This window comes from Nicotiana tomentosiformis, chromosome 9 (assembly GCF_000390325.3).
Source record: "Nicotiana tomentosiformis chromosome 9, ASM39032v3, whole genome shotgun sequence".
In the NCBI taxonomy this organism is placed as follows: domain Eukaryota; kingdom Viridiplantae; phylum Streptophyta; class Magnoliopsida; order Solanales; family Solanaceae; genus Nicotiana; species Nicotiana tomentosiformis.
The window spans coordinates 23,712,468-23,734,109 of NC_090820.1; the positions used below are offsets into that span (position 1 = coordinate 23,712,468).

Below are 21,642 nucleotides of genomic sequence, written 5' to 3' on the forward strand. Positions count from 1 at the left end.
GGGACACCATAAATTATTCCAAGTGGTGACTCTGAATAGATAAAGAATCTCATTTCGAATAATATCACTTAAATTGGAAAAACTCCCTATCCCCTATCCCCTCGGGAAAAAGAATTCAGCACGGTGATGCCAGGGATGTTACTATTGGGGATGATGGGGTATTGAGGATGCATGGTCGTATTTGTGTGCCAAATATAGATGGGGTGCGTGAATTGATTCTTGAAGAAGCCCACAATTTGCGGTATTCTATTCATTCGGGTTCCGCTAAGATGTACCAGGACTTGAGGCAGCACTATTGGTGGAGAAAAATGAAGAAAGATATAGTTGTGTTTGTAGATCGATGTTTAAATTGTCAACAGGTGAAATACGAGCATTAAATACCAGGCGGATTGCTTCAAAGATTGAAAATTCCGGAATAGAAATGGGAGCGTATTACCATGTACTTCGTAGTTGGACTCCCACGGACTTTGAGAAAGTTTGATGCTACTTGGGTAATTATGGATAGGTTGACTAAGTCCGTGCATTTTATTCCAGTAGGTACTACTTATTCTTCGGAGCGGTTGGCTGAGGTTTATATCCACGAGATTGTTTGCCACGGTATGCCAGTGTCCGTCATTTTAGATCAGGGCACCCAGTTTACATCACAATTTTGGAGAGCAGCACAACGAGAATTGGGCACACAGATTCAGTTGAGTACAACATTTCACCCTCAGACGGACGGATAGTCCGAGCGTACTATTCAGATATTGGAGGATATGCTACGTGCTTGTGTCATTGATTTTTAGGGTTCTTGAGATCAGCTTATGCCACTCGCGGAGTTTGTTTGCAATAACAGCTACCAATCGAGCATTCAGATGGCTCCGTATGAGACTTTATATGGGAGACAGTGTCGGTCTCCGGTGGGTTGGTTTAAGCCGGGTGATACTAGGATACTGATTTGGTTCAGGAGCTTTGGAGAGGGTGGGCGGAACTTTTCAATAGCAAACACAATGGCAAGGAACTTTTTTCGGTCATAGTGTAATTGATTTAGGCAACATTCATTGTCTTACTAGCATAGTAGACCGGATGAAAGATCTTATTGATACGTTGCCCCAAAACTGCTCCAACCGCCACATCACTAGCATCACACATGAGCTCAAAAGGAGTGCTCTAATTCGGGGCGGTGATAATGGGAGTAGTTGTCAACTTGAACTTGAGCAATTCGAATGCTTTCATGCAATCATCATTGAAGTGAAATTTAGCATCTTTCTCCAAAAGCTTGCACAAGGGGTTCACCACCTTAGAAAAATCCTTTATGAAACACCGGTAGAACCCCGTGTGACATAAGAAACTTCTCACTCCCTTCACGGATGTTGGAGGTGGAAGTTTAGAAATCACCTCTATTTTCTCCTTGTCGATCTCAATCCCCTTCTTTGAAATCTTGTGGCCAAGGACAATACCCTCCTCGAACATGAAATGGCATTTATCCCAATTCATCACCAAGTTCGTCTCTTCACATCTTGCCAAGACCTTATCCAAATTTTCCAAGCAATCATCAAAGGAATCCCCAACTACCGAAAAGTCATCCATGAAGACTTCATGGTAATCCTCTACCATATCTGTAAAGATCGCCATCATACACCATTGGAAAGTTATCGGTGCATTGCATAAGCCAAATGGTATTCGCTTGAAAGCGAAAGTGCCATAGGGAAAAGTGAAGGTTGTTTCCTCTTGATCTTCTGGGGCAATAAGGATTTGATTGTAGCATGAATATCCATCTAGAAAGCAATAGAACTCCCGGCCTGCCAACCTATCAAGCATTTGTTCAAGCAAGGGTAATGGGAAATGGTCTTTCCTTGTGACTTTGTTTAGCTTCCGATTGTCTATACACACTCTCCACCCAGTCACCGTTCTTGTTGGAATCAAATCGTTCTTATCATTGGTGACCACAATTAAGCCCCCCTTCTTTCGGAACGCATTGCACCGGAGAAGTCCACGAACTGTCAGAAATGGGGTAGACAACCCCGACATCTAACCATTTATGATCTCCTTTTTTACCACCTCTTGCATTGCTTCATTGAGTCTCCTTTGATATTTAATGGAGGGTTTGGCATATTCCTCCAAATTAATCTTGTACATGCAAAATTCAGGGTTTATTCCCCGAATATCCGCCAAAGTCCACCCAATAGATTTCTTCCGCTTGTTGAACACCGCCAATTTAGAGTCAACCTGCACGTTATTCAAACAAGAGGAAAGAATAACCGGTAAAGTAGAACAAGGGACAAGAAATTCATACATGAGATGTGGAGGCAATGGCTTCAACTCCAAGATAGGAGGCTCTTCAATTGCAGGCTTTGTAGGAGGAGTTTTCCTATTTTTGAGATCCAAGGAAAGTTTCCGAGGTGCATAATTGTATGACCCCATCCCTTGCAAAGAATTTACACATTCCATGAAGTCATCCATTTCCTCATCATCAAAATTTATCAAAACGGCCTCCATCATGTCACCCACATTAATCGTGGCACTTGTATCATAAATAATAACATCGGTCACCAAGTCCACGAACGAACATACTTCATTGCTATTCAGTTGCCTCATAGATTTGCGCACGTGGAACATCGCCTTTTCATCACCCACCTGGAAAGTGAGTTCACCAGCTTCCACATCAACAAGAGACTTTCCCGTAGCAAGGAAAGGTCTACCAAGAATAATCGGCACCTCATAGTCCACTTCACATTCAAGAAAAACAAAATCCGCTGGGAGAATGAATTTATCTACACGAACCAACACATCATTAATTACACCAAACGGTCTCTTCATGGTACGATCCGCCATTTTTAATCTCATAGATGCGGGTCTTGGTTGCCCAATTCCCAAAGTCTTGAAAATCGAATAGGGCATCAAATTGATACTTGCCCCAAGATCACAAAGAGCTTTAGCAAAGTTGGAACTTCCAATAGTACAAGGGATTGTGAAAGCGCCGGGATCTTCCAATTTAGGAGCCATTGAATGCACAATTGCACTCACTTGATGAGTCATCTTTATAATTTCATAATTCATCGACCACTTCTTTGTCACCAAGTCCTTCATGAACTTTGCATAACCGGGCATTTTCTCCAATGCCTCAACCAATGGCTCATTAATAGATAGAATCTTCATCATGTCAATGAACTTTTTGAATTGATTTTCGCCATTTTTCTTGGCAAGCCTTTGAGTATATGGAGGAGGAGGCCTTGGCATTGGTGCCTTAGCCTTTGGCAGTACCGGTTCCGGTATGTCAACAATGTGCTCCCTAGACGGGTTTACTTCCTCTTGAGTCTCCTCCACATTGTTATCAATATCAATTCTTGCTTCATCATTTGCTTGATCCACATTATTTGGGACCTCATCTTCTTGTACCACTTGCTCATCATCCATAATTTTCCTTTGACTTGAGGTGGGTGAATCCCCACCTTTTCCACTCCTTGTAGTAACATCCATGGCATATCCCGTGTTGTTCCCACCCTTTAGGTTCACCACCATGTTACTTGGTAGTGCCCCCTTAGGATGAGTGTTTAAAGCTTGCGAGATTTGCCTCAATTGAACTTCCAAATTGTGAATTGAAGTGTTGTGAGAGACTAGTTGGGCATCAGAGTTGGCATTCTTCTCCATCATTTGTTTGAACATGTTCTCAATTCGTCCCATCTCATTGTTGGAAGAGCTTGGACCATGGGATGGATAAGGAGGCAGGTTTCTCGGTTATTGATACATCGGGGGACTTTGAAAGCCCGACCCCCGATTTCCTTAGTTATTGTTCCACCCCCCTAGTTATTGACTCCCAAATATCCTTGACTATTGCCACTCCAATTGCCTTGGTTTGTTTGGCCATTCCAATTTCCTTGATTGTTTTGATTGTTCCAATTCTCTTGGTTGTTACCACCATTCCAATTACCTTGGTTGCTAGAATTCCAATTCCCTTAATTACCATGAGGTCGCCATTGTTGTTGATTCGAGCCTTGAGAGTTGTTTCTTTGCCCTTGGAAGTTGTTCACATACTGTACTTCCTCTTCTTGTTCATCGTAAGATTCATCTTGATCAAACCCACTATCTTCTTGCACATAATATTCCGCACGGTTTTGCACGTTAGGTCCCTTTTGCCTTCTCTTGTTTACCATCATATTAACTCCCTCAATTGCATTGACTTGCTTAGGACCTTGCACTTGTTGAAGTTTAGCCTTGTCTAATTGATTCATTGTGGTGGTCAACTCGTCAATTGCTTCCGCTATTTCACCTAAGATCTCACAAGCTTCCACATATGGCGTTGTCATGAAATTACCACCGAAAAGTTGGTTGACCACGCATTGATTGGTACTATTGATCCCCCTGTAGAAAGTTTGTTGAATCATAGCCTCCGTCATGTCATTGTTTGGGCACTCTTTAACCATAGTTCAGTACCTCTACCATATTTCATGCAACAGCTCGTTGGGTTCTTGTTTGAATGCTAGAATCTCATCTCTAAGAGTAGCCATATGCTCGAGAGAAAAGAACTTGGAAATAAATTTCTCCGACAATTCATCCCATGTATGGATGGAATGGTTTGGCAACCTTTCTAACCAATCCAAGGCTTTCCCCCATAGAGAGAAAGGAAATGGCCTCAACCTTAAAGCATCCTCGGAGACGTTTGTCTGTTTACTCCCCCAGCAAGTGTCCACAAACCCTTTCAAGTGTTTGTACGCATTTTGATTCGGATCCCCGGTGAAGAATCCCCGTTGCTCTAGCAATGGGAGCTTAACATTTGTGATTTGAAAGTTGCCCGCCCTAATGCGGGGCGGGACTATGGCACTTGCATACCCTTTATTCGGCAACACCAGGTGTGGAGCCGCTCTTGGTGGAGGTGGAGTGGAACAGGAATGTTGTCTTGAGGAAATCGACCTCGTCTATTTGCTTGAGGTTCAAGAGGAACCTCTTCAACTTGGTCATCTTCCACGTCCACATCCCCCAAAGGCATGTTTCCGAGAGGATCATTGTTGTTGAGAGCCATTATTTCACCTACAATTGTTTCACCAAAAAGATTAGTAATATGGAGGAAAAGAAGTCAATTCACACACAAAACCAAATATATAGCTAAATCTGTTTTTAGCTCCCCAGCAATGGCGCCAAAAATTGATCTCGTCCAAGTCACACCTCTATTTGAGGTTATGAAACGGTCGATGTAATAGTAATATCCAACAGAGAGTCCGAGTCGAATTCCACAGGGAGCTATATGAATTGTATTTAGAGGTATATATTATGGTGAATGAGCTTAAACTATCTTAAATTACACTTCCACAAGATTTGGTTGATTCTAGGTCTAGTTTAAACTAAGATTGCAAGATAAATAATTAAAACTAAGAAATTATTTTTGTTGTTGTTTTCAAATAAAGTAAAAGGCCTAGGGCTATGACCTTCACCTAGGTGTTTTCCTAATGGGTTGTAAACTGTAAAGCTTGTTTCGTTGGTCAAGGTGTATTATAGCTATCAACACTGAAGTACCCACTCAATACCTCTCGGTTAGAGAGTGATTTTGCCCAATTTGGCTTTCTAAAGTCCAAATGGGTATTGAACAAAATATTTGATAAAATGCTCAAGTCGAGTTTTACTATCTATAGGTTCAACCCTTTAATTGAGACTATCAATCTCTTGATTAGCCAAGTTTTCCTAGACTAAATTTCTCTTTCTCAAGAAGAGACCAAGTCAAATAGGCATGAACTAATATTTGCAACCATTAATTCTACAATCAAAAGTAAGAACAAGGCTAAATAATAAACTCCCAACCATAAACAAAACATAAATCAAACACCCATTAGATTTACACACTAGGGTTGGGTCACAATCCTAGTTAGAAATCTAGATACTCATAATGGGTATAGAAGAAAATAAAGAAGAAAAGATGATAAAACTCATATTGCAAGACTAAAAGATAAAAATCCAATTTTAAATCACCAAAGTAAGCTAAAGTTGCCTAAAGAGTCAAGTAAAAACGGCTACAGGACATTCAATGTTCCAAACTTAACCTAATTTCGTGAAACTAGTCTATTTATACAAAGCTAAAATTTTCGGACAAAAATGCCCTTTCGGAGGTTCTGCGGCCGCATAATTCCATTTGCGGTCCGCACTTCTATTTAGTCTTGACAGGAGTTGACTCTGCGGCCGCACAATTCTAGATTGCGGCCGCATCTCTCATAATCTGCGTCCGCACAATTCTTGGTGCGACCGCACAGGGCTCTTCTGCGGACCGCACATTTTTGAGTGCGGCCGTCTAGCTGATTTCTGTGGCCGCACAATTATTGTGCGGTCCGCATTTCTTTTTGAGCTTGAAATGAGACTCTCTGAACTTTAGCTCTTGCAGAGCTTCTACGGCCGCAAAATAATTGTGCGGTCCAGACTTTGCACTTGGACTCTGTTAAATTTCCTTCACATTCTGCGACCGCAGATGAAAACCTCCGGTCTGCACTTGAGCTTATGTGCCTGATTTTTGTCCTTGAGTGAGATCACTCCTTCTTGAGTTGGCTTTCATCTTAGTGGCTTATTTTCCAATAATCCTGCAATTAAGCACATTTCATTAGTTGTCGGGAATATAATTAAGCACTTTTGGACTACAAGGAAAGCTAAACGGCGCTAATAAGTAGTCAAAATCCCCACTTATTACATGTGCGAAAATATCGCTGGGCAGAATTATTTTAAGAATGGGATTTGGCTCTTCTTCTTTCATTTTCACTTGGGTTAGCCGGATTTGGGGAGCTCTTTTGAAGGGATTTTCATCGAGCAACACGAGGTAAGTGATTCCCATCTATTACAAGTTAAATACTTGGATTATCTATAGATTTTAACATGGAAATTAGTAGAAATTTTGAGATTTTGAAGAAAAACCTAGAAATTTGTATTTTTGGGGTTTTAAGATGAAATTGGACATGGAATTAGGAATAAATTATATATTTGAGTTTGTGGTGTTATATGTAAATTTTATCTTCAAAATATTTCGAAATCTGGGCACGTGAGCCCGAGAGTTGACTTTATTGACTTTTGGAGCGTAATTGGAAATCCATATAAATTGTTAAATTGTTAGTATTGGAGTATATTTTGATATATTTACATGTTGTTTGGCTAGTTTCGGAATGTTTGGCTTTGGGTTGAGGTGTTAGAGAGGCGTTGGAGCCGGTTATGGATCTTCGAAGCGAGGTAAGTCTCATGTCTAACCTTGTGAGGGGAAAACTAACCCTAGGTGATGTAATTGTTATATGCTACTAGTTGTGGGTGCTACGTACGCACGAGGTGACGAGAGTCCATACGTAGCTAAAGCATGTTTATGTCCGGGTAAACTTAGAACTTTATCATGTAATATTTGAATTATTTAACTTCATTCTACTAGCTTAATTAATTGAGTTTATAATTTAAATAGATTTAGAAATATATGTATCTATTAGGCCGAGTCGTATCACCTTGAGTTGTTGGCAAGGTATTTGAGAAACGGTAAAGGTTATATTCACTTTGTGCTCATGTACTGTATTGTAAGCACGTGTCTCAAAATTCGATAATTTCCTTCCTTTATTGTGGAGCAAGCCGAACGCCTCGGCAGTATAATAGATGCATCTATGGTTCGTGTCGCTCAACCCTCGGCAAAATTGTACGTTATATCGCTGGCAGTTCGAATATTCACGAATTTATCTTCCCACCGATGCCTGTCATTTTATATGGTATTCCTTATCCGTTGGATACTGGCACTTGATACATCTGAGCTGTTGAGGTAGAATACGAGATTGAGAAATTCATACCTTTTAAAGAAATAATTGGAAGATTATGTAACTTACAGATTTACCCCATTTTGCTTTGCTTCGTGCTTCATATCTGCATATGATTTATTATATTGCTTTATTGGACCTCTAGTAAGTGTCGATGTCGATCCCTCATTACTACTACTCCGGGGTTAGGCTAGATACTTACTGGGTACGCGTTTATTTATGTACTCATGCTACACTTCTCCACTAAATGCGCATGATCTGACAGGTTCAATTGGTGGTTATCTTGGCGTGTAGGCGCAGGATCTGAGGAGACTTTATGGTGAGCTGCATTCCAGGCTACGTATCGCAGCCCACAGACTCCATTGTACTATTTACTTTATCATGTCTTACTTACATTTCAGATAGAGGTAGTATTACGATTGTACTCCTTAGTAAATGCTCGTGCACGTGTGACACCGGGGTTTGGGATGTTAAGAAGTTGTTTGTGATTTTGCTTAGAATTTACACACTTTTATTTTCTATTCTATTTAAATTGTAAGTTTCCATGATTTTAATGCGTTGATTTTGTTATCTAATAAAATTCACCATTTTAAAAATAATAAAATGCATAATTAAGTTGGTAGTTCACCGTTGGCTTACCTAACAGCGACGTTGGGCGCCATCATGGCTTATAGTGAGTTTTGGGTCGTGACAACTTGGTATCAGAGCTCTAGGTTCACTTGGGTCTCACGAGTCATGAGCAAGTCTAGTAGAGTCTTGTAGATCGGTACAAAGACGTCTATACGTATCTTCGAGAGGCTACAGGGATGTTAGGAGCACTTCCCTTCTTGATTCCTCGTCGTGCGATTTGATTCCATCGAGGCTTTTGCCTTTATTTCCTTCCTACTCACTCTTACATGATGTTGAGCGTTGGTTATCAATGGGGCATCGAAAAGTTACAGTGGTACTACAGATGTAGTGCATGATGCATTTCACTGCGTATTCGAGCCTTGTATTAGTATTGCTTATGGTTTTTAGGCTACGCATGGATTGTTATAATTTTCATGAGTGGTTATCGTGCAGTGTTAATGTAAATGGCAGGGTGCTAATTTCTGGATCACGGCAGTGAATGACTCAAAAGGAGGATTTCTTAGTTCATGGTTTAGAGGTTCGGCATTTAATTCCAGCGTAGGAAAGGCAATCAGACTATGGATGTTTAGGCTTTGGTTGATGGAGTAACGAGACTTGATATTTTCGAGCATGGTGGAATTTTAATTTGTGATGTGGTGTCTTCATCCTTGTTTGAACACATTAAGGTTCACCGGTGTTATGGTCTTCTATGATTGGCCTTCGGGGCAGGGTGTGGTGAAATAGTGTCTAAGAAGCGGTTGTCAGAAATGGCGGTGTGTAGCAGTTTCAAAATCAAATCAGTGTTTCGAATGCTGATGGCTCGAGAAAGATGATTTCGAGGAGGCTTAGAGTTGGTAGCAATTTATTAGTTCATATGCTACATAGATGGATTTTGATTTGATGTATCATTTGGGTAGCGAAGGATGAGGAAGGACACGGCGGGAGGTGTCTCACAGTGGTTGAATATCTAGCAGGCCAATTATGAAAAGCAGAGGTCAAGATATCACTTAAAGGAGATAGTTTAACCTAAGTGGGAGTGGCAGTGTAGCACATGGATTCTGTGGTAGGATAGCCACATGCCTTGAGGAAAGTTTAGAGCGATTTGGGAATCATGGTGGATAGTGACTAGGTCTACAGATTTTATTTGGGGTGGCGGCTACTGTACTGAGGAAGATTGAGTATAGCAGAGAGGGGGTTTGCTTGAAATGAAGAGGGGTGTGAAAAACTTGCTTATCATTTTTGGGATGCAACGTGATTTCGAGTTTATGTATTGTCGGAATTTCAATTGATGTCTATGGGGAATGAATAGACTCTAACAGCTAGCGGGCGATCATGGACTCAGGAGGGTTTACTGATTTCGTGGTAGTTTTACCCTATGAGCGTCATTGGAAGATGTCGGTACAGAATTCCACAGGTGGGCTATCTCCTGTGGACAGGTTAGCGGTTGCATGATTTTGATAAAGTTTCTACGAAGAGTTATACTTACTACCCGGCAGAAGGTCGAATATGCAATTACGGTTGATAATTTGGAATGTTCATGAAGAGTTTAACAAGGGACTACGAGAAATTTGGCGAGTTGACGGTGCGAGAACCTGTAAATTGAGAAGGAGGAATCCTTGTGGGTTCTACATTATTTGATGGTAGCTTAAAGCTAAGTGGGGGAGTCCACTGTCTACGATTGGATAGCATGGTTGTTTCCTTATGCAGCTTCTGGTTATCTGTGCATTAGTGGATTATTTATGACTAAGAAAGGAAAACATCAGGGGGTAATTCGAGCAAAGGAATTGATGAATGTGTGCTATATTTCTCTTTATCGATTCATGCGCAGGTTTTGGGAAAGACTCAGAGTTTATGCTTATTGTAGATGTGATGTACAAGGAAAATAATTCATCCGGTTGCTTCTTTGGGAGTGTTTATATGCTGACAACGCACTAGAGTTTGGCTTATATTCAGGACCAAGTCAGAGTGGGTGACTCTGAACAGTGGTTCTAATGAGTTCGTTATATGGCTGAAGACCGGGATTTTGTAGCAGAGCGTGAAGAATACTTGGGGAATTTTCTATATTATCATCGAATCTGCGGGGCAGTATTGGAAAAATGGGAGATCAGATTCGCAGAAGGTCTTTCAGAATGGGTGTACAAGTTTATGATGCTATCGTGTGCATGAGGAGGGTATGAGATGGTTCATGGGTATTGAGACAATGTGGTCTCGTGAATTGGGTCACTCGGGAGGAGTGTTGTTGAGTTTCGTTATGTTCTCGAATGGATATATTATTATTTCTAATGCAAGTCAAGAGTAAATTGAAAGAACAAGGGTTGGTTAATAATGGTTTGAATCAGCATGATTGTGGCAATGATTAGCTCCTTCGGCGTGTTAAGTTATACAAGTGGGTTGTGGTTGTACGTACGGGCTCGATAGCTACCATAATTTGCTTGATTTGGGAGGTATTTGATTCAAATGGCCTTGTTGTGTAAATAGATTTCAGGAAGGGTAATGGCAGTTTAGACCACGATTTGAGGTTTGTATTTTCTCTGGTTATGGGAATTCAGTCGCGTGTTGCAATGGTTATTCTGAAATGAGTTAAGTGAAAAGTTTCTAGATGATGAAGTGTTTATTTTATTGGTGGTTAAGGAGTGATGATGAATTCTTGCACTCTCGTGTAGCAGCATGGTAAGTGCAGCGGACAGTATGGAAATTTGGAGGTTGAGGACCAAGGTCAAGGTTTGGTGTTGATAAGAGTGTCACGAGCTTGGAGGAGCGGGGGGAAGAATTAAGAGGTTCAGAGTATGCTAGCATTATTTTCGGGCAGTCTGAGGATGGTCTGTTTGGGAAGAAGTGTTGGGTATTGAAATGTGGATGCTGGACTAGCACTATGGGTGTAGCATGGTCGATGGACATTGATGTTCAGATTTAACTACCTGGTGGGGAATGTTGTGGGGGTATATCCCACAAGAAGATCGTATAAAGGTGACGTGTTAGTCATTCGATTTTTAGAGATTTAAATCAGATATGGAGATTTTGGTACTATCGCCAATAGGAGAGGTTATGATTGGGAGGCGCTCTATTCCTTTGGTTGTGGACCGTGTGACTTTGTTCTGGATTAGACGGTTGTCCTTATGTGTCATAAATAGGGTTATTGCGGATCCTTGAAAAGTTATTGGCCCAGTATAGGATAAACGAAATTAGCTTGAGGTCCGTTGGTAGATTTATATCAGATCGGATATGTTCATTCAGCATAGTACTGTTATGGAGGAGTCTCCGGGTGTTGGATGTTATTCGTGTCGTCAGCTATCCTATGTAATACTATATTATTCTATGTGGGTTGTGAGAGGACTTGATTATTCACACATGTATTGTGATCCCGTGTAGCTTGTGGTGTTATATGTGTAAGATGGCTCTCGAGATATAGGTCATTTATCGCACCTTAGTCGTGCTTGGGTTTTGTAGCGTATGGCGCTATCCGTCTCCCCATGGTATGTATTATGCACTTGGCGTGTTTGTGGTCGATATTTTGGAATTATGTAAGTATAAGAATTACGACTTGTTGGGTGTTTCCTTAGTGATTGTTATGTTTGGATCGGGTGGCACGCTGCCACGGATACGTTGTTTGGATCGGGTGGCATGCTGCCACATGTATGTTGTGTGGATCGGGTTACATACCTCAACAGTGGCGTAGTTGGATCGAGTTGCACGCCGCAACAGTGATATGTTGAGTACGGTTCCCTATATCTATTATTGTGTATTTTGTTTCTCATTCTTTGAGAAGGGTTCATAGCATCTTTTCGGTTGTTTTATTCATTACGCGGCTGGATAGTTCGTTTCCAGAGTTCGTTCTTCCCTCTGTGTCATATTCCAATTATAGCATATTGGCGCATTGATAGCGTCATATGAGATCTTGGTCAGTGTTTGAGGTGGCTTACTGCCTGAGCAGCTTGTACTGGGTGAGACGAGGTTATTGGACCTGAAATCGATGCGATCAGATTTATGCAAGGTGTATTAAAGAGGAAGTGTCACTATTCGATTAAGAATGAGGTAACAGTTCTTGTCAAGCGGAGAAACTCTGTGAGTTATTGAATTGACAGGTGGTTATGAGTTCATGTGCATCCCTTTCATCATTGCATTATTGTGAGGGTTTATACCGGGCTTATATGGGTTATGAGTTATATTACAGGCGTCGGGTGAGTGAATTTGCAACTGTTGTGCTTGGAGGAGGTTACCATAGGCAAATGAGTTATACGGTGCATTGCGTGATGTCAGCATGGGTGCATGATCATGTATGGGTTCAACATGTGGATATTGATACGTTGTTCGTATATAGAATCAGGTCTTGTAGAGAAATTCGGAGGTTGGAATTTGGGTTGTGGTGGCACGAGTAGGTGCACAAGGTGTTGAACAGTGATTTTGGGACAACTCCGAAACAGTTCTTAGCACGTTCAAGGATGAACGTATGTTTAAGTGGGGGAGAATGCAATGACCCGACCGGTCGTTTTGAGCGCTAGAGTGTTGTTCGGCAGTTTTAGGCCTTGAGTAGCTTATATTCATGTTTTATGACTTGTACGCATGATCGGAATTCAATTTCAGGAAGTTCGGAGTGGTTTCGGAAGGAAAATTCTAAATTCGAAAGCTTTAAATTGGAAGAGTTGACTAAGAATTGACTTTCGAGTAAACGACCTCGAAATCAGGATTTGATGGTTCCAATAGGTTCGTATGAGGATTTCGGACTTGGGCGTATGTTCAGGTTGAGTATCGGGTGGTCCGGGAGCATTTCGGCGTAAGTTTAAGAATTTCTTAAGTTTGATTTAAAATGGATTTTGATGTTATCGATGTCCGTTTGAAGTTTCGAGCCTTGGAATAGGTTTGTATCGTGATTTGTGACTTGCACGCAAAATTTGGCGTCATTCCTAGATGTTTATGCATAATTTGGACGCGTTCGATGAAGTGTGAAGGTTGGAAAGTTGAAAGAAAGGTTTCGGCCGTCGATTCATAATTTTGATATTGTCTGACGTGATTTGAGGCTTCGACTAAGTTCGTATCGTGTTTTGGGATGTGTTCTTATGTTTGGATGGGGTCTCGGGGGCCTCGGGTTTGAACAGATTGAAGACGGATCAAAATTTGAAATTGAGGAAATGCTGGTTTTGGCCAATTGTTGGTGCGACCGCACCTTTGGAAATTTGAGAGCAGGTGCAGAGCCACTGAAATAGACTGCTCAATGCAGAAGTGGGAGAGGGGTGCGTTGGTTCGCAAAAGCGATGGTTGGACCGCACCTGCGATGGCGCAGGTGCGGCTTCTTGGAGCGCAGAAGTGAGGGAGCTTGTCGCACCCGCGATGTCGCAGGAGCGGGGCCATTTCCGCAGGTGGAAAAGGCGGGCTCCAGTGCTTCCCCGCAGAAGCGGTGTTTTGGTCGTGCAAGCGACGCCGCGGGTGTGGCTACTGTTCCGCAGGTGCGAAAATATCGCTGGGCAGAATTATTTTAAGAAAGGGATTTGGCTCTTCTTCTTTCATTTTCACTTGGGTTGGCCGAATTTGGGGAGCTTTTTTGAGGGGATTTTCATCGAGCAACACGAGGCAAGTGATTCCCACCTATTACAAGTTAACATGGAAATTTATGAAAATTAGTAGAAATTTTGTGATTTTAAATAAAAATCTAGAAATTAGTATTTTGGGACTTTTACAACGAAATTGGACATGGAATTAGGAATAGATTATATATTTGAGTTCGTGGTATTATGGGTATAGCTTATCTTCAAATATTTTGGAAATCCGGGCACGTGGGCCCGAGGGTTAACTTTATTGGCTTTTCGAGCGGAGTTGGGAATCATTATAAATTGTTAAATTGTAATCATTGGAGTATATTTTGATTGATTTTCACGTTGTTTGACTAGTTTCGAAACGTTTGGCTTTGGGTTGAGGTGTTAGAGAGGCGTTGGGGCCGGTTATGGAATTTTGGAGCGAGGTAAGTCTCCTGTCTAACCCTGTGAGGGGAAAACTACCCCATAGGTGATATAATTGTTATGTGCTGCTAGTTGTGGGTGATACGTACGCACGAGGTGATGAGAGTCCGTACGTAGCAAAAACATGTTTATGTCCGGTTAGACTTAGGACTTTGTCATAAAATATTTGAATTATTTGAACTCATTTTGCTGGCTTAATTAATTGAGTTTATAATTGAAATAGATTTAGAAATATATACGTATATTGGGCCGAGCCGTATCACCTTTAGTTGTTGGAATTCACTTTGTGCTCATGTACTGTATTATAAGCACGTGCCTCAAAATTTGATAATTTCCTTCCTTTCTTGTGGAGTGGGCCGAACGCCTCGGCAGTATAATAGATGCATCTATGGTTTGTGCCGCTCGACCCTCGACAGTGTACACATTATTCTAGATCGGGCCAAACGACCTCGGCATAATCGTGCATTATATCACTGGCAGTTCGAATATTCACGAGATTATCTTTCTACTGATGCCTGTCATTTTATATGGTATTCCTTATTCGATGGATACTGGCACTTGATACATCTGAGCTGTTGAGGTAGAATACGAGACTGAGAAATTCATACCTTTTAAAAAAAATAATTGGTAGATTATGTAACTTACAGATTTATCCCATCTTATTTTGTTGCGTACTTCATAGCTGCTTATGATTTATTATATTGCTTTATTGGACCTCTAGTAAGTGTTGATGTCGACCCCTCGTCACTACTTCTCTGGGGTTAGGCTAGATACTTACTAGATACGCATTAATTTACGTACTCATGCTACACATCAGCACTAAATGCGCAGGATCGATCTGACAGGTTCAATTGGTGGTTATCTTGGCGCGTAGGCGTAGCCGCTGAGGAGACTTTATGGTGAGATGCATTCCAGGCTACGTATCGCAGCCCATAGAGTTTCCATTGTACTATTTACTTTATCCTGTCTTACTTACATTTCAGACAGAGGTTGTATTATGATTGTACTCCATAGTAAATGCTCATGCACTTGTGACACCGGATTTTTGGATGTTCTAGGAGTTTTTTGTGATTTTGCTTAGCATTTACACACTTTTATTATCTATTCTATTTAAATTGTAATTTTCCATGATTTTAATGAGTTGATTTCATTATCTAATAAAATTTACGATTTTGAAAATAATAAAATGCATAATTAAGTTGGTAGTTCACCGTTGGCTTGCCTAACGGCGACGTTGGGTGTCATCACGGCCTACAATGAGTTTCGGGTCGTGACATTCTATTTTAATCTGCCTGATTCATATTTTATAGTTGACAAATTTTAATTCTAATAAATAATTAATAAAAAAACATACACATGTAAAGTAGAAATATTAAATAACAAGGTTTGAACTTTAAAAAATATAAAAAATTAAAATAATAGAACTTGATTCTAGAAGTTACTAACCGTATATAAAAAACAAATTCACTACTTTTGTTTGCTTGTTGTAGTGGTTGAAAATGAATAACAAAGAGTGTGCAATTTAATTTATTCAATGTCCTTCAGCCCTTGTTTGTGAGAGCATAGATAGCTTCGTAGGAGGAAGGAAGAGAGTAAAACGTACGAGTTTTATTATGAAAAAGCATTATGAATAATTAATGGTGCTTCAACAAAAAAAGGAATTAACCTAAATACTTGTTCACCTAACCGCTTGATATATAAATAGTTAGCAGATATTATAGTATGCGTATAATCATATGTTATTAGTATATATTTATGTATACAAACGAGAAAAAGTCAACAGTAAATCCGCCTGACTATTTGTGTAAAGATCCCTTAAAAAACAGCAGGGACCAAAGCAGATGTGTGATGACCTGAGAGATCATTTATAGTTTTACCCTTCATTTCTATGTCCTGACACCTCGAATAGCACCATTTAGCCTTCCTCGATTTGTATGCGCAGTCCGTGTCCTTTTTCCGAAAGTTTTTTATGAGAAAATTGATAAAAATGCGAAATCGTGCCTTAAAAACTCATTTGAGTTGACTACGGTCAACGTTGTGTAAACAGACCCGGATTAGTATTTTGATAGCAAAGGTGGATCCGTATCGTAATTTTGGAATCAGGCGTATGCCAGCAATCGAATTCGGAAGTCCCTTACTTGATTTATCATAATTTGTTGAAAACTAGAAGTTTAAAGGTTTAAAGAATTCCTAAATTTGACCGTGAGATGACTTTGTTGGTACCGGTACAGATTTTGATTCCGAAACTTGGTATAGGTTCGTTTCAGTATTTATGACTTGTCTGCAAATTTTGGTGCAAAACGCAGTTGATTTGACGTGATTCGAATGTCTGGTTCAGAAATTGCATGTTCTTAAGTTTCATTGAAACTTTCATTCATTTTGGTATCTGATTCGTAGTTCTAGGTGTTATTTTGATGTTTTGAATGCGTGAGCGAGTTTCTATGATATTGTTACACTTGTGTGGATGTTTGGTTTGGAGCCCCGAGGGCTCAGGTGAGTTTCAGATAGGTTGCGGATGTTTTTGAACTTAGGAAAAAAATGCTAATTTAGCTTCTACTAGTATCTGGTGCATGCTTCTTCGCGATCGCAAAGATACTCCCTCGATCGCAAAGAGTAGTTTGGGGACTGGGGATGAGTTGTTCTTCATGAACGCGAGGTTATGGTCGCGAACGCGAAGTGGAAGGGGGCTTTCCCTTCGCGAACGCGACTGTTCCTCCATGAACGTGAAGCATTGTGGGATTCTGGAGGTGATGGGCTTGTGTTCTTCGCGAACTCGATCATTGGGTCATGAATGAGATGGCCAGGGGGAAGAGCCATCGCAAATACGAGGAACATTTCGTGAACGTGAGGGCCATTTGGGCCATAGTGCTACACGAATATGGCAGGTCCTTTGCGAACGCGAAGAAGACCTAACGCCAGTGATTTAATATATCCCAAAGACGGGATTTCACCCATTTTCACCATCTTTTCATTAGAACTCGGACTAGAGGCGATTTGGAGGAGCAATTTCATCACCCTTTGTGGAGGTAAATCCCAAGAAGATTGAGGCAGTTCAGAGTTAGCCTCGTCCTACCATGGCAACTGAGATCAGGAGCATCTTGGGGTTAGTAGGTTATTATCACCAGTTTGTGGAGGGCTTCTCATCTATTGCAACACCTTTGACTAGATTGATCCAGAAGGGTGCTCCGTTCTGATGGTCCGATGATTGTGAGGTGATCTTTCAGAAGCTCAAGACCGCATATACTTCAGCACCAGTGTTAGTGATGCCTTTCGGTTTAAGGGTGTATACTGTGTATTGTGATGCTTCATGCATTGGTTTGGGTTGTGTGTTGATGCAGGAGGAACGAGTTATTGCATATGCTTCACGACAGCTGAAGCCCCACGAGAAGAATTACCCTGTACATGATTTGGAATTGGTCGCGATTGTTCATGCTCTTAAGATCTGGAGGCATTATCTTTATGGTTGTGTCTTGTGAGGTTTACATCGATTATCGCAGCTTGCAGCATTTGTTCAAGCATAGGGATGTCAATTTGAGGCAACACGGGTGGCTTGAGTTACTAAAAGATTATGATATTACCATCCCTTATCATGCAGGCAAGTAGTTGCGGATGCCTTGAGTAGAAAGTCGGAGAGAATGGGTAGTTTGGCATTCATTTCAGCAGAGGAGAGGCCATTAGCTTTGGACGTTCAATCATTAGCTAACGGACTTGTGAGGTTGGATATTTTAGAGCCTAGCCGAGCTTTTGCATGCATCGTCGCTCAGTCTTCACTATTCGAAAAGATCAAGGCTCACCAGTACGAAGATACGCACTTGTTGGTCCTTAGGGAGACGGTACTACAAAGTGGTGCCAAGGAATTCACTATCGGTGAGGATGGTCTTCTGCGACTCTAGGGTCGCCTATGTGTTCCTCATGTTGATGGCTTGAGGGAGAAGATTCTATAGGAGCCACACAGTTCTCGGTATTCTATTCATCCAGGTGCTACGAATATGTATCGCGACCTGTGGCAGCATTATTAGTGATGGCGGATGAAGAAGAACATAGTAGAGTACTTAGCGAGGTGCCTTAATTGTCAGAAGGTTAAGTACGAGCATCAGAGTCCAGGTGGCCTTCTCCAGCAGATGGTTATACCTGAGTGGAAATGGGAGCGCATTACTATAGATTTCGTAGTTGGGTTGCCACGGACCTTGCGGAAGTTTGATGCAGTTTGGGTCATTGTCGACAATTTGACCAAGTCGTCGCACTTCATTCCGGTTGTGACCACTTATTCTTCAGAGAGGTTAGCCCAGATTTAAATTCAGGAGATTGTTCGGTTGCATGGTATGCCTGTCTCCATTATAATAGATATAGTCCCTCAGTTTACTTCTCATTTCTGGAGGGCAGTACAGAGTGAGTTGGGGACCCAGTTAGAGCTCAGCACATCCTTTCATCTGCAGACCGACGGGCAGTCAGAGCGGACAATTCAAATCTTGGAGGATATGCTCAGAGTATGTGTGATTTACTTCAGAGGGAAATGGGATCGATTCTTGCCTTTGGCCGAGTTCGCTTACAATAACACTTATTAGTCCAGCATCGAGATGGCTCCATTTGAGGCTTTATATGGTCGGCGATGCCGTTCGCCCATCGGACGGTTTGAGCCTGGCTAGGCTAAGTTATATTGTACTGATTTAGTAAAGGATTCCTTGGAAAAGGTAAAGTTGATTCAGGAGTGACTACGCACAGCACAGTCCAGACAGAAGAGTTACACGGATAAGAAGGCGCGTGAGTTATCATTTATGGTGGGCGAGAAGGTTCTGTTGAAAGTCTCGCCGATGAAGGAAATCATGAGGTTCGGGAAGAAGGGCAAGTTGAGCCCAAGCTTTATAGGTCCATTCGAGGTGTTGAGACGAGTTGGAGAGGTTGCTTATGAGCTTGCTTTGCCTTCCAGTCTATCGGGAATTCATTCGGTTTTCCATGTGTCTATGCTCCGGAGGTATCATACCGACAGGTCGCATGTGTTAGACTTCAGCATGATTCAGCTAGATGAGAGCCTGGGTTATGAAGAGGAGCCAGTTGCCATTTTTGACAGACAAGTTAGCTAGCTAAGGTCTTAGTAGATTTTTGCGGCAAATGTTTAGTGGAGGGGCCAACCAGTCGAGGAGGCGACTTGGGAGGCTGAGGAGGACATGCAGAGCAGATATCCACACCTATTCGGCACTCTAGGTATGATTCTAGAGTCGTTCGAGGATGAACGTTTATTTAAGAGGTGGAGAATGTAATGAACCGACCTGTCGTTTCGCTTTCTACATCCGTGTCCCCCTAAATAAGACCCTCCGTATGTTCTTTTACTGTTTTATGACTTGCGGGGATGGTTAGTTTGGGTTTGGAATCGAGTTGAAATCGGAACACTCAGTTCCTTAATATTGGCTTTAAAAGGCTAAGTATGACTTGGGTCAACATTTCTAGTAAACGACCTCGGAATCTGGATTTGACGGCCCCAATAGGTTCGTATTATGATTTTGGAGTTGGGCATACGTTTGGATCGGGTTTTGGATGATCCGAGAGTGTTTCGGCGCCTAGAGTTGAAAGTTGGTTTATTAAAGGTTTTAAAGTTCTTTAAATTTGGTTTGGAGTGGGTTTTGATGTTATCGAGGTCCGTTTGATATTACGAGCCTCGGAGTAGCTCTGTAAGGTAATTTAAGACTTGCACGCAAAATTTGGTGTCATTCCGAGTAGTTTGAGTATGATTCGGTGCTTTCGGAATAAATTGAAAAAATTTGAAGTTCATAAGTTGATTCGATTTGGTTTGGAGTGTGATTCTTAGTTTGGTGTTGTTTTTCATGTTTCGTGAGGTCGAGCAGGTCCGTTTCATGATTTCGAACTTGTTGGTATGTTGGGGCAGGGCCACGGGGCCCCCGGATGCCATTCGGATGAGGCACGAAACTCATTTGGACTTGGAAGATCAGCTGAAGCATCTGAGTTCTAGTGCAAAAGCACCTGCGGAGTTAGGAATCGTCCGGGGATGAATTTTAGGAATCTTTCAATTGGGTTGGGTAATCAGTCTAATAGTTAGAATATTAACTTTTGAACATGTATTGATTAATTTATATGACATTTGACTAGTTTCGGGTTGTTTGGCACAAAGTTGAGGATTTAAAGCATATTTGTGGATCGGAAGCGAGCTTTGAGACAAGGTAAGTCTCTTGCCTAACCTTGTAAGAGGGAACTTACCCCATAGGTGATTCAAACTACTATTTTCTTCTAATTGTGGGGGCTATGTATGCACGAGGTAACGAGAGTCCATGCGTAACTACTAATGATGCTTATGTCCGGGTAGTTTAGGACCCAAATCATGAGATAGTTGTAATGTTTGCACCCTATTTGTTAATTAAAGTGTCTAAATTATATTTGAACTTGATAGAGAAACTGTAAAAGACCGACTTCCACTTACTTGAGTTTTGGCGAGATACTTGACCGTTAATAGAAATTCTGCTTCTTTGTGTATTAGCCTTGCAATATCTTTTAACCGAATATTTATAAAGTATCCTCTCTTCTTGTGGAGCGGGCCGAACGCCTTGGCAGAAGAATAGATGCATCTATGATTCATGCCGCTCGACCCTCGGCAGTGTACGCGTTATTATGGATCGGGCCGTACGACTTTGGCATAATCGGGCGTGATGACACTCGAAACATATTTATATTTGATATTATTTTATGGCTTGAGAGGTTGAAATTATATATGACATAAACTGACTTGAAATTTACCATTAGTGAAAGAATTATTTATTTTCGGCTTGTTATTGAGTTATTATTATTATTTACATAACTCATGCTTATTTAGAATTTCTATATTTTTATTGTTAGCACATAGTAAGTATCGATGTCGACCCCTCGTCACTACTCTTCGAGGTTAGACTAGATACTTACTGGGTACATGTTGTTTATGTACTCACGTTACACATATGCACTAACCGTGCAGGATCTGAGGCAAGTGCATCTGGCAGTCATACCGGCACGCACCCCCGTTACCCTGAGGCCTTGTGGTGAGCTGCTTCCTGAGCCATTCTGCAGCACCTAGAGTCTCCCTTTTGCACTTATTTTCTGTCTATTTTTATTTCATACAATAGTTAGAGTTTTGTATATTCTAGTAGTTGCTCATACACTTGTGACACCAAGTCTTGGCACACATACTAGTAGACATTATGGTTTTGGAGTATTTACATCACTATGATTGCCACTCATTTCCCTTCATTTTTTTTGTTAAATTTTTTACTCCTAAATTCCTTAATAAATAGAATTTAATTACTTGGAAACTTATTAAAAGGAACAATCACACGGTTAGTTCACCGTTGGCTTGCCTAGCGGCG

The 21,642-nt window shown here is 41.2% G+C and overlaps 1 protein-coding gene across 1 annotated transcript; it reads right to left on the minus strand.

Moving 5' to 3' along the window:
* Positions 1-1,149: 1,149 nt before the first annotated feature.
* LOC138898478 (uncharacterized) lies at positions 1,150-3,663 on the minus strand. The gene is made up of 4 exons (XM_070184546.1): positions 3,286-3,663; positions 2,422-3,132; positions 2,117-2,208; positions 1,150-1,789 (listed from the first exon to the last, which is right to left on the minus strand). Exons 1-4 carry the CDS (start codon positions 3,661-3,663, stop codon positions 1,150-1,152), a joined length of 1,821 nt encoding a protein of 606 aa, XP_070040647.1.
* Positions 3,664-21,642: the final 17,979 nt, after the last annotated feature.